This window comes from Labeo rohita, chromosome 14 (assembly GCF_022985175.1).
Source record: "Labeo rohita strain BAU-BD-2019 chromosome 14, IGBB_LRoh.1.0, whole genome shotgun sequence".
Lineage (NCBI taxonomy): Eukaryota > Metazoa > Chordata > Actinopteri > Cypriniformes > Cyprinidae > Labeo > Labeo rohita.
In genome coordinates, this window is record NC_066882.1 from 27196494 (window position 1) to 27210265 (window position 13772).

A 13772-nucleotide genomic window follows, 5' to 3' on the forward strand; every position below is an offset into this window, starting at 1 on the left:
TAAATCATGGGGTAATTTTCATTTTTGAGTGAACTATCCCTTGAAATATTAGGTCATTCAGATACTTTTCACCATTTTTCATATACTGTGAATTTGGACATGCTCTTTTCAGGTATCATTTTTCACCTACTTGTAGAGAAGTATGCAGCCAATGACTATTTTCAAACAGGTTTCCCAAACACTCCCCGTTTTTCCATTGGTAGAACAGAGAGCCCGTCCCAATCTCACGCCATTGGCTGCACTGTTGCTGTGTCAGGCTGGCTGCACAAACAAACAGACCAATGTTTTGATAGAGCCGCAGAGAAATATTTACATTTTCCAGGATAAGCGACCTGCAAATGGGTTACTTGTATTACAAAGTTAATATGGGACAAACAGAAAACCCACAGCTATAAACTATTGGATGAATGGTTACTGGATCAAGTTATATATGAACACATCAAATTCCAGTTATACAGTCTGTGATCTCACAGGAGAAGAAAAGAGATAAAAGGAGAGGACAGGAAAAAGAGCAAGACTGAATGTGTGTGTGCGTGTGTGTACCCATACATGGAAAGGTGGGGGTGAAGAATGGGAGGAGAGAGAGAAAGAAAAAAGAGAGGAGGGGAAAGAGAGCATGAAAGAGAGGTGTCTTGATCTGTAGTGCACATCTCCACAAACCCCGTCCTGCTGTCTACCATCACAGCAAGGTAAGAGTGAGCTGTTCACTAGCATGTGATCCACTGTCTGTTTCTGTGTGTGTGTGAGTGTGTGTGTCCTGCGCTCATGCCGGCTGCTGTGGCAAAGGTTAAGACAAGGGTTGCTTTTCTGCTTCTCCACTTTCCTGCTGAGCCTCTACACCACAACCTTCCCACACTCCTCTTCTGCAGGTTTGACGTCTCTTTGACGAACAATGCTGCGGTGCTTGAGTATTTTAACATATGTGCTGCCCTTAACAGTTATTTAACTATTTTTCCCTCTTCTCATTCATTTCTTACTCTAAACTCTGCCCGCGTGGTTTTTGCGTCTGCATGCGACTGAAATGCAAGATTCCTGACCTCTTCCTGCAGTACAAGCTCACTGCGGCTTCATAATTGCTCTCCCTGCAAGTTTAAGCTTAAGTGGCAAAAAAGCCGCAAGCTCTTTTCTTTGGCACTTTTCCGTCTCCCCTGGTTTTATTGTGTCTCGTTCGTGCTGGGAGCGGAGATTTGCTGTGTCTGTTGGATGTTTGAGAAACGTGTGTATTTTGACACTGCGCTGGAGAGGGCAAACAGAGGGAGGTTTGCTTTAGGTCAGTGTCAGGCAGCATCTGCAACCGCTGGCAAGTGCGGGGCAGCACAAAATGCATCTGCCAGAACTTTGTAAAAGGTCTGATTTAATTTGACAATCCAAGATAGATATAATAGGGAAAACATGGGATGTTCCTTTTGCACGCATGCAAAATGTCAGCCCAGAAGAGAGATCAAAATATTTATAAAAAGGTTTATTAGTCAGCGGATGATGTTTGGGAACAGTAACTCCGCTAGATAAGACAAAGCATTGTTTCTTCAATGATTTGCTGGGTCTCCCACGAACAAACAAATCTGTTTGTACTGGGGACAAACATTACTGAGCAATTGTAGCACGTTACAGTCACTTTCAAACACGAATCCTGACAAGCTGCAGTAAAACGGCCAGATTACCCTTTCTGGTAAACGCCACATCTGCTGTTCACAGCCTTTTTTTCTGTCACGTTTACACATCAGCGCCATCAGTGCTGTTAAAACTTTGTCATGCCATTTGGTGGAAATGGCTTTTAAGCTACGCCACAAATCTAGAATCTCAAACTGGTCCAAGATCTGTTGATCTTCCTCCATCTACCCATATGGAGAAAAGCTCTTTTGTTTCAATGTTTGTTCAATATGAAAAGATAATGATTTTCATGTGGTGCGACCAAAACCATGAAAAACAAAACATAAAATAGGAAATGATGTCATGGATACAACCCCTGCACACCCTTTTGAGTGAGCCAAGATCTTAAAATAGCTAATTATTTAACCTTTTTTATAAGAAAAAAAGATTAGTTCAGGCTGTAAGTGTCATGTGGTGCAACTCCCCAAAACACACAATCATATTTATGAATAAATAAATAATTAAAAACATTTTTAGCTCAAATGTTTTTTTTACCTGATGGTTACACCACATGGCATTTGTAGGGTCCTTAAAGGGATAGTTCACCCTAAAATTTAAATTTTGTTATTAATTACTTAACCTCATGTCGTTCCAAACCCATAAGACCTTTGTTCAATTTTCAGAACACAAATTAAGATATTTTTAATGAAATCGGAGAACTTTCTGACCCTGCATAGACATCAACACAACTGACACGTTTAAAGTGGTTCAGCCGTAATGTTATGACTCTATGAGAATACTTTTTGCATGCAAAGAAAACAAAAATAACTTTATTAAACAATTTCTTCTCTTCCGTGTCGGTCTTTGACACGCTGAGTCATGAATGCCCTTTAAAGACTGACATGGAAGAGAAGAAATTGCTGAATAAAGTTGTTATTTTTATTTTCTTTGCACACAAAACATATTCTTGTAGCTTCATTATCTAATTAAATATTGACAAATTTGCAAACATTTCCAGAACATAAACCACAACATTGTTTCAAACAACAGTTTCAAATTTCTCATTTAATTTTGTTGATATATTAGAAATAAGGATTTTACGTAGGATCTCTTTTCATCTCTCCATAAATATGAAAAAAAATGCCAACAGCCAGAAAGAAAATTTTCATCATGTATTTTTAAATAAAAGGCAAATGATATATTAAGAAACCCCTCTGTAATATTCAGAATATATATAGGAATAAAATGGTACAATTTGGTGTATGCAAGTGCTTCTGAAGTGGATATTTCTGGCACAGTGCAGGAGAAAAAAAAACAGCTTTTAAAGATGTGTTGTAACCAAAACTGTTTATTTTGCATGTTTTCTTGAAAGAAAATTGACCAGTGCTTGTAAAACCAGTGCATGGAAAAAAATGTTTTAGTTTGAAGTTTAAATTTTCTTTAAAAAAGTTTCTAAAACCATCTATAATTAACATAAAGACATATTGCATCTCTACCTCTACAAATTTGTAATTGGCTCCACAACCTCTTAAATGCTCAAACCATTAATGTTATGGTTTTTGCTCACAAATAGCATCAATGTGGAACTTTTCCAGCGATGTTACACTGGCAAAATGCCAAGGCTCATTTGCTGGCATTTCTAGTCACACTGTTCAGCTTGAAAGTGAAAAATGCAGTTGGAAAAGGATGAACGCACAAAAAAGCACTGTGACACTTCAGTTTTTCCAAAAGATGCGGAAACCTGATCTGTCAAATATAAAAAAAAAGACTCTGAGTTTGAAGAAAAGGAAAGGAAACCACTAAAGGAGTGCAAGTTCAGTCCTCGCTCGTAAGATTTTATCCATGTCCCATTGAACCTGCGGTCCAGCCGGCTTTAAAACAAGAAGCGTTTAACTGCTTTCTCACTCCAGAACTATGTCCATTAGACATGAGGTCATTTCTGGTGACTCAAGATCTCTCTCCTCACGGATCCTACTATATCTGTTCATCATGAGCACTATTATAACCCAGCTTTTCCTCAATTACATTAGAGTTACCCTTAGAGTTACCCTCTCAAATATATAAAATATTATATTATATATATGTATGTATATGTATATATATATATATATATATATGAACTACCGGTCCAACCTAAACCTACATTAATGACTCCAAACTTTAACAGGCGAGCATAAAAATACCAGAAGTGGGAACGTGGTGAGTCTGTGTCTTTGATCTGCTGCTCTGTCATATGATCGTGGCTCGTTATAAACTATGGGGATCCAGTGGACGGGGCCACAGCAATAGTCTGAGCCTGCGGTGATGAACTTCTGCCCTTTGTCGCTTCGCCTCTTTATTAAGAGACAGTGGCAGACAGTGAAGATCCATGTATCTCATGCAGTCACGCTGTAAACCTTCTGCCGAGGTCTAAGCTGGAATTGCGTAATACGCTCAACACTCAATCACAGGGTGTGTGGGATGAAAATAACTCAGTCACACAGTCCTTGCTGTTATGTTATTTTAATTTAGTCGGGAATAAACGGCAAGCCTAGGGTTGTTGTGAAAAGACGGGGTCAGCTGGGACAGGGCTGTGGGGTTCTGGGTAAATCTGTGCCGTGGTGATGTTGAGTTCATCACACATGCCTTCAACAGCTGTTAATTATGTTTTATTTAAAGCATCTGAAGTCTAAAGTTTTATTAAACTGACTTGGATTTGCAGACTTTTTGCCAGTCCGGCTTTGAAGCGATAGTTCACACAAAAATGCACTCACCCTCATGTTGTTCACCCTCATGTTGTGACTTTTGAGAAACATAAATTAGATATCTTGATTGTTTACACTACTCTTTTTCACACAGTGAGTATAAAAGAGGGATCTGGGCTGTCACAAAAAAGAACCATAAAATGTCAGAAATGTAACAACCTTTATCAAAACTGGGTTTCAGTGAGTCTTCTCAAGCACAATGTTTTTTTTCCTCACAGCGGGGGGGAATGTCCTTGGCATAATGGGCGCCTGTTAAAATGGCATGTCAAGACATGTCAATGACATCCAGTGTCAACCAGTTTATGCATGTCAAAAGTTCACCATTACCTTTAAACCTGGTGTGGCACATCTTGCTCCTCCATATGGTGGTTTTGTGCCTCTTTGGAGATGGAAAACCAGCCCAGTCTCACTTCACATTAACTGTATGCAAAGAAGTGCTTAGTACATTCATCAAAAACATATTTTTTGTTGTTGAACAAAAGAATTGTATTCATAAGTGTTTCAAACAATTACCTGTCCTTTAAAACGTGCACCCAAAAATTTTTAAATTTCCTGTTAAATTTACTCACCCTCAGGCCATTCAAGATGTAGTTTACTTTTTCAGTAAAGATGATTAATAACTGAAACCGTGGTCCTTGTTCATTCAAATCGCACGTCAACAGCTACTAAAGCACAAAAACACAAAATTAATACCTGAGGCACCTGATGGTATATTTAGCAAAACGAAAACTGTGTAAGAAACTGAACATTATTTACAACATTATTAGCTGTAATAAACAGCCTCGGACAAACTGTCTTTACACGTGCTACGAACTGACGCTTTTGTTGTTTACAACAGGAACATCAGTACAGTCATCCAGAGTAAACAACAATACATGTGTAAAATGTCTTTCTAAAACCAAGCCTGCAAAAACCATCTACAAAAACTTCTAAAACCATCTGCACTCGCGTCCACTTCTCTGTTGTAAACATCAGTGTCAGTTCACAGCCGCGCATGCGTCATGAGCGCACGTTTGCCTGAAGCCCCTTACCAGTGAATTGCTGTAAAAATTACCGGAACTACTTTCCCGCTAAAAACAACAGTAAGCTGTTCGCGCAGGCAACGATGTTCCGTCTTTTTGTCGGTAAAGAAACAGTCACACATCGGTTTTAAATTGCCGGTAAATTCTGTTATATCATTAACCAGAAATGAAGGTTAAAATAAACAGCTGCGCTTCCTGGTGTTGTGTTTGTAAACGTTTAGGACACCCGGTCATCTTTTTACCGGTAAAGCACCATTCACACATCCGTTTCAAATTACCAGTAAATTCTGGGACATCAACCAGAAAGGACCTCTAAACGGCTGCACCTTCTAGTGTTGTGTTTGTAAATAATGAGGGGTGTTTTTGTTGCTATGTTCATTTTTGTGTCAAACATTCACATTCATGCAGCTGCTTCTGGCCCAGAGACTTCGTATTAGACAACTTCAAACCAAACTACACAGCAGGAGTAAATGCGTCATCTGCGTCAGAATGTTATGATCGACACAGAATAGACGTCTTATGTCAGACCTCTCTTAAGTTTTACGTGCTCATACCGGTAATCTCATTCTGCGTTCCCACAGAGGAGATTACCGGGAATTTACTTGTTTACCAGTATTTTTGAAAATGTCCTATTCACACTTGATCTCTTAGAGAGAACCCCAGGTATTAGGCTTTGTATACCTTAATATAAGTGAATGATGTAGCTATCTTACTTAAATATGTAGTACAAATCCCAAGGTTTACGTTATTTAAAAAATCCACATCGTTTTATACATATCTTGGACTATAGGGGGGTGCCATTATTTTGATTGCATTGAACAGTTGCACTCAGTGAGCTACTGGCACTGAGCTGTGCGATTTTCCTGCAACAAAACTCTGAATATACAACTAGGAAAATAAAATACTGATACGATGACCACAGCTACTGAAAGAGCTTACAGATGGTGATAGATAGACAGATAGATAGATAGATAGATAGATATAAGTGCAGGCTTAAAGGGGTCATCGGATGCCCATTTTCCACAATTTGATATAATTCTTTAGGGTCTTCATGAAAAGTCTATATTTACTTTGGTTAAAAATTCTCAATGGTTGTGTAAAACAACACCCTTTTTACCTTGCCAAAATCAGCTCTGCAAAAATCATCCCATTCTGGTCGAGGCTGCTTTAAATGTTAATGAGCTCTGCTCGCCCCGCCCCTCTCTTCTCTCTGTGGAGAGACAAGCCTGTTTACTTTATCCGCGTTTAGCCGCTGAACTTGCTAACTAGCACTTTATTAGGAAAAGCGATCGCAAAGATTCATTAAAAAACCCTTATACTCACTTCTGCTGTAAGTCAAGCTGGATCATGAATGATTTGCGCAAACATAGATGGATATATGTAGATCGGGAGGCGCATTCCCTTCACAAACAAATGTAATCCACTGCATCTTCAGCGGCTCAGATGTCGGGAGTAAATGATGACCATTATGTTCATTATCACATCCAGCAACACCTCAGTCACTCAATCAGAGATATTCTTGTCTAACTTACATCCCTGCTTCGGCATCGAAACAAAGAGGGCGGACCGTTACAGCTGATCTGAGGTAAGACGCTCATGTCAATCAACAATCAATCATCGTGGGAGCGGCCTCTGTGGGTGTGACGCCACAACGACAGGCATCTGAGAATGGCTCGATTTGAAAAAGGGAGTATTATTTTTACAGATTGCATGGATTTTTATCATTATAGGGTAGATTTGTACATACACTGCTAACACACATTAATGTTTAAACAACATGTAAAAGTGAGCTTAGCATCCAATGACCCCTTTAAAGCAAATGCCATACCATTGATTTTCCCCACAAAACGCGCTCGGATATCAAGTGAAATCCGCGCTTATAAACTCCTTCATGGGCTGCGGTGTCATGACAAGCATAGGCATGTTTACATTGTTTCCCTGCTGAAAAAACAGCTAAAACCAGCCTAGGCTGGTTTAAGCTGGTTGTTTCAGCTGATCTCCCAGCCTGACTAGCTAAGACCAGCCAAACAGCTTAGGCTGGTTTTAGCTGTTTTTTTTTCAGCAGGATTGTGAGCTCTTTCAGTAGCTGTGGTCTACTAAAAGCCTCAAAGGCATTAGGGCTAAAGTGGAGAGAACACAGACGCGGGTCTTTAGAAAGTTTTATCGTTCACAGGCATCTTACCATTTTTTCCACCCCTTCTTATCGCTATGAAAGCAGTGAAGTAATGCATTGCTTCTCTTGTTGCCCTCCAACTGAAAATTACAGCCAAAAGCCGCACAATGTGGCATTATATCAGTGTTTTTATTTTCCAAGTTGTGTATTCTGAGTTGTGTTGTGGTAAAAATAGCAACAGATCATGCAGCTCTACATAATCAAAATAATACCACCCCCTATCCAAAATATGTATAAAACGATGTGGATTTTTAAAATAACGTCAATCTTTCATGGGTTTTCTACTACATATTTTAGTAAGAGACATTTACATTATATATTAAGCCATAGAAGTCTATCTTTAAAGGGTTACTCCACCCCAAAATGAAAATTTTGTCATTAATCACTTACCCTCATGTCATTCCAAACCTGTAAAAGCTTAGTTTGTCTTCAAAACACAATTTAAGATGTTTTAGATGAAAACCAGGAGGTTCGTGACTGTCCCATTGACTACCAGGTAAATGCCTCTGTCAAGACCCAGAAAAGTATGAAAGACAGCGTAAAAATAGTCCATCTGCCATCAGTGGTTCAATCAGAATTTTATGAAGCGTCAAGAATACTTTTTGTACAAAAAAAAACAAAAACAAAAACAATTCGTCTCCTTCGCGTCAGCGTACCGCGGGATACGCTATTTTCGTTCAGATCAAAGCGTAAATATATATAGAAAAAGTATCTGTGTGGTACGGCTGACACAGAACAGCGTATGCAGTTTGTGTTCAGCGGATATTTTCTTCAAAGTGACACAATAATTAATTAATTTTTTTTTTTTTGCGTGAGTATTCTCGTCGCTTCATAAAATTCAGATTGAAGCACTGATGGGAGATTATATTTTGCCTATTTTGACGATGCCTTTCATACTGTTCTGCGTCTTGACAGTGGTAGTAAATGGGACAGTCACAAGCCTCCCAGTCTTCATCCAAAATATCTTAAATTGTGTTCCGAAGACAAACAAAGCTTTTACAGGTTTGGAACGACATGAGGTTAAGTGATTAATTTTCATTTTGAGGTGGAGAAACCCTTTAACGGTAATTCACCGGTAATTAACCAGTAAAGTCTGTGTGAAAGAAGCTTGAGGCTATGGATTACAGTTAATAGCTTTGCAAATAATGTTTAGTTTCTTACACAGACTGATGGTTTTGCTTTATAACACCTCAATATATCATCAGGAGCCACGGGGATTAATTTTAAGTTTTTGTATTTTCTTATTTTTGACTGTTGACATTACAATGGCCGTTGGCCATGGCATTTTATGAATCACCAAAGATGGGCTCAGCTAAAAATCATCTTTAGTGTTTTACTTAAGCAAAACGTCACCTGCATCTTGGATGTCCCTGAGAGTGAGTAAATGAACAGAAAATTGTCATTTTTGGGTAAATTGTTTTCATTCCCAAATATTCCCATGAAGTCATAAGGGTTTCTTTGTAATCTCCATTGGTGAGTGAAGACTGAATCCAATGAATGTACTCTTGTCGGTACAAGCTGCAAATCTCAGATTCTTCCCTTGACAGAGGATTAAGGTGTCAGGAACCGAAGTTATGTAATTTCCCCTAGCAATACATATTTGCTGCATGAGTGGATCAGAGCAACTGTAGGATGAGAAACTGAAATGGGAATTTATTTAATTTCTGCATAGCCACTTCACTAATAGTAAGAATAAAAAGCTGATTTTTCCCTCAAATGTACTGTATTGGCTAATGACTTTTCCTGCTCTTTTTTTCCCTGACGCAGATGATGTCATCAGAGGTCTTTGTTCCTGGTTGGCTGCAGCAGCTGCTGGTCGTGCTGCTCAGGTTGTCGCTGTCCTGCGCGGCCCCGGTGAACCTGACCAATGGGACGGAGTGCAGCGCTCGAGGACCCGCCTCTTACATCCTGGTGTTCACCGGCCACTGGAGTCCGCAGACCTTCCCCAAGCAGTATCCCTTATTCCGACCACCTGCGCAGTGGTCCAAACTCATGGGTAAGACTCCTTGTGATATGAAGTGTGGGGCTGACGAGCCAGACGTTGATTGCTAGAAGCTGAACATCTCGTTCTCTGAGGTTGACCGCCGGCGATGGCTCCACGTGCGTTAGAGACGAGGCTGTCCAAACTTCCTCACCTCACCATATGCCAAGACGCTAAGTACTCACAGCTGGCCTGTTAACCCTGAGATTTGCCCTGACGACCCTCCAAACATTACCCGCCACACCACGGGAGTGGGGCAGTCTAATGAGGAAAGCAGAGCGAGAGCGAGGTAGAGGAGTAATAACTGTTGCCAGATGACACGGGCTGCCCTGCAGGTTCGCCCTGCCCTTTAATAGTCCTTCCATAAATATACAACGCATGCACCGGCCGTTGAGTTTAATGCGATCACTGTGTGCTGGCTTTTTCTGAGGACGTGCTCTTTGGGTGTCACCGGTATATCAGCCGTCACATGCCACCACGCACGAGCCAAGACCAGCAGCAGACGTGGACGGCCTCAGCCAAAACATTTACAACCTAGAGATCCTGAAAGTTCAGGCTGTGGCTTTGGAGCGCTGAGATGATGTCTGTGCGGTTTCTCCTGCCTCCTGGATGGCTTTCCGACCCTCTCTTTATCCATTTATCACCGTTGTATCGCAATTAGGTTCAGAAACCGCGCATTTTTGTATCTAATCAAAAGGTTGTGCCGTACACATGAACTCCACATATGAAGGATGGGACTATTAGGGGAAAGACAGAGATAGAGAGATAAAAGCAATGGAGATGGTTGCGGTTCGTGGTTTAGCTGATTGAGGTCAGGTCTCTTCAGTTTTTCTGTCCACTTTGGACCAGACGTGTAGCATGGAGAAACCAGACACGTCAGCGTGCCAAACGTGCTGCCTGCCTTCTTGTCATTCTCACTTGTATCTTTTTCTCTCAGTCTCCTGCACTCTTCTAGCTCAGGGTCTGCCAGACCAAAATGGTTTGTAGTTATGAAGAACACAGTGGGATGTTAAAGAAATAATTTCAGAAACATCATCTTAGCTCCTTCCTCTTTCAAACCTCTCTTGTGAAATCAATAGCTAATAGGTGAATTATCAAACTAGGCACGTCTTTTGGAAGAATAGTTTGCCCAAAAAAATACAATTTAATCATCCTTATGTTGTTCCAAACATGCTATTCTTCGACTTTTTTTTTTTGACGTGTTTGACCTTTACACTTGCGTCTTTTTGCAGCATCTCCCGCACACAGAGTTGTAAAAGCATAGTTCTCAAGTTAAAAGAAGTTTCTAGACCTTGAGGTTTTTCATTAGGTGAACTTCACACAGAAGAGGTTTTTCCTTTCCATTGCACTATGTATTTATGGTTTTCTATTTAAAGACACTGGATGGATGTGTTTTACCATTGAGCTTGCATTGCACATCTTTGTGTCGTCTCTATAGATCTTTTTTTTTTCTTTTTACCTGACCTGCATGTTGCATTTTTGAATGCAAAAAAAAAACACGTTTTGTGTGAATAGCCCCTAATACAGAGGCAGTTTATGGTGACATTTATATTCATGCATTTAGCAGACAGTTTTATCCAAAGCAACTTAAAAAAGGGAAGAAAAGCAATGCATCAAAGATTTGCAAAAGCAGTTTGTCAAAGACCACATCTGTTGAGCTCTAAACAGGATGTTTTAAAAAAAAGTGTCAGCTACTGCTTGTACTTACAGTCAGATTTAGTGTTGGAGTCTTTTAACTTGGGCCAGATCAAATTTTTTAACATTATAGCAACAAATCAGAGCAGCTTTGCAATGGCATAACAACATCCTGATAACTGCTACTTACAAACTCTCATATCAAAGTCACATGTAAATGTAAAAATCAGAAAATGTAACTCTACTCTGGTTGCACGTGTCTTTCTGGTTTTTGAGAGCTGTTGAACAGATTCCTATTAAAGAATAGCACGTAACTTTTGGAAAAGTAGTTTAGTCGTAAAGGTATGATCATATTGGCAAATGTTTTTAAAAAGGTCCATTGTCTATTGTCAATAGTGTAGCGATGCATGAAGCACAGCTCACTCAAAAGTCACTTTCAAACCAAGTAGGTTTTTGTTGGTCAGAGTGAAAAAATTAGACCTGCTGTGAAATCTGCATGGGGAAATCTGATCTGATTTCTAAAAATTTCTACTGGATTTCATCCCTGAAATTTCGCTGAGCAACAGTAAATGTGATGCACTTTTAATGTGCTTGAATATGTGGTCAGTATTAGACAGAGATGATAGTTTTTGCTATGGATCACAGAAATCTACATTCAAAGTAACAGATACCTGAAAAAGAGTTGTGCAATATTTGAGGAAAACATTTCAGTTTAAATGAAGTTTAAATGTGGCTTTAAACGATCCCAAATGTGTTTGTAAACAATCCCAGTCGAGGAAGAAGGGTCTTATCTAGCAAAACAATTGGTTATTTTCATAAAATTTAATACAATTTATATCCTTTTTGTTGTCAAATGCTCATTTTGTCTTGCTCTACCTGAATTCTGTTTTTTTCCGGTTCATAAGGACCCGGGTATGTCGAAAAACTCCCATAGTATGTTCTCCCTCAACTTCAAAATATTCCTATATTGCAGTTTTACCTTTTTTGTTAAGAGTAGAAGAAATCTAATGTTTTGAGGTGTGTGTGTGGCTGTCAGTCAAAAAGCATTACAATAAATTGCGCTACCATTGGTGATTAAATCTAATGATCGCTTAGCTCATATCACATTAAACCGTGCAAATTAAAAATTCTGTACAGTCTAATTTCTAATTGTCTTACCTCTTGATTTTCAAATAAAGACATTGTTTATTTAATTTATTAATTATTTATTTAAATTATTGATCTTAAAAAGCAAATTAATGTTCCTCAGAACTGGTTCTCTTTGAAAGACAAATCTTGTGTAATCCCACGTTTCTGTAATCAGATGCACATTTAAAACTGGAATATAATCTAATTTCAGTCACTTATATGTGTTTCATTTGCAAAATGATACATTTAATTATTCCAGCTGCTGTGAGAAATAGCTATAACTGATCCTCCACCTACAGCATTCTCACATGCAATATAATAGACTACTAGCCGGGACGCCTTTTTTATGTTTACAGGCGTGACGTAATAACGCAAAGACGAACAGTGGCATGCTTGTATTTCCCATGAAAACTTACCAGTACCACTCAAATTAGAAAACATTATTACAAACTTACCGCTGTGAATTGGGCTAAAGTAAGGAGAAAGTTTTGAACACTGGCTGGTTGCGGATAATTTTTAACCAAAAAAGTTATGGACTGCAGCTTTAAGAAATAAGTTTGAAAAGCTTCATATGATTGACACAAATGTTCAGCAAAATGGCAAATGACCGTGATTTAAGAACAGTGATTTGGGTTTATTTGCACATATTATGGCCATCAAAGACCAAGTCCTAAATGAACGAGGGAATCCTGAAATCTTGAAAACTGCTTGCTGAATTTGCAAATAAATTACATATTTTAAATAAGCAACAAAATCTGTAATAAACTGCCCTATAGATGTTTGTTCCTTATGTTTGAATAGCATTAAAAATCTTATTTTTTCAGCCTACCCTTACGGAAAAGAAGTTAATTCAAGTGTGCTATTAGTATACTTCTTTTAAACTAAAAACAGGAAAGTATACTTTCAGTGTACCTTTTATGTACTTTTCAGAAATGTGCTTTATATACTTAACAGAAATATACTTAAAATGACATTTAAGTATACTTGACTTACACTTAGGAAAAAGTCTAAATATACTATACTTATACTAAATATACTATACAAATATACTATCAGAGCTATACTTGTGCTGAGAATCCGTGTTGTCATTTTTATACACGAGAGACGCTATTACACATCTTCTGCACAGAATTTCCAAAACACGTGAAGAAGAAACCAAAACAGATGCTTCCACACTGTAAAAATGCAAATACATATTTTCCATTTTACAAAACAGTCTCAAATACTAAAAAATGCTATTTTCTTGAAACTATATAAAAACCCTTGTCAGACCAACAAAATTACCCCAACTTGTCAAACACAGTTGTCTGTGCTGTTGAAATTTTAAGGCTTTGTAAGTTCCCAGCATGCATTGCAGCATAAATAAATTATCCAGTTACTGTTATAGGATTATTGTTTTGCTGCTTGCTGACTTCATTTAAACTTTTTTGTTGTCGTTTTGTCATTATTGTTAGTTATTTGCTGTACTGTGACGTAAAGATCTCATCTTTTTAATATTT

The 13772-nt window shown here is 38.6% G+C and overlaps 1 protein-coding gene across 1 annotated transcript in view; it reads left to right on the forward strand.

Annotated features, from left to right (window-relative positions):
• Positions 1-373: 373 nt before the first annotated feature.
• spon2a (spondin 2a, extracellular matrix protein) overlaps positions 374-13772 on the forward strand; it is a 31881-nt gene continuing 18482 nt past the window's right edge. The window contains exons 1-2 of the mRNA XM_051128347.1: positions 374-689; positions 9297-9525. Coding sequence (XP_050984304.1) covers positions 9297-9525 — 229 coding nt within the window. The 5' untranslated portion in view covers positions 374-689. The remainder of the gene's footprint in view (positions 690-9296; positions 9526-13772) is intronic.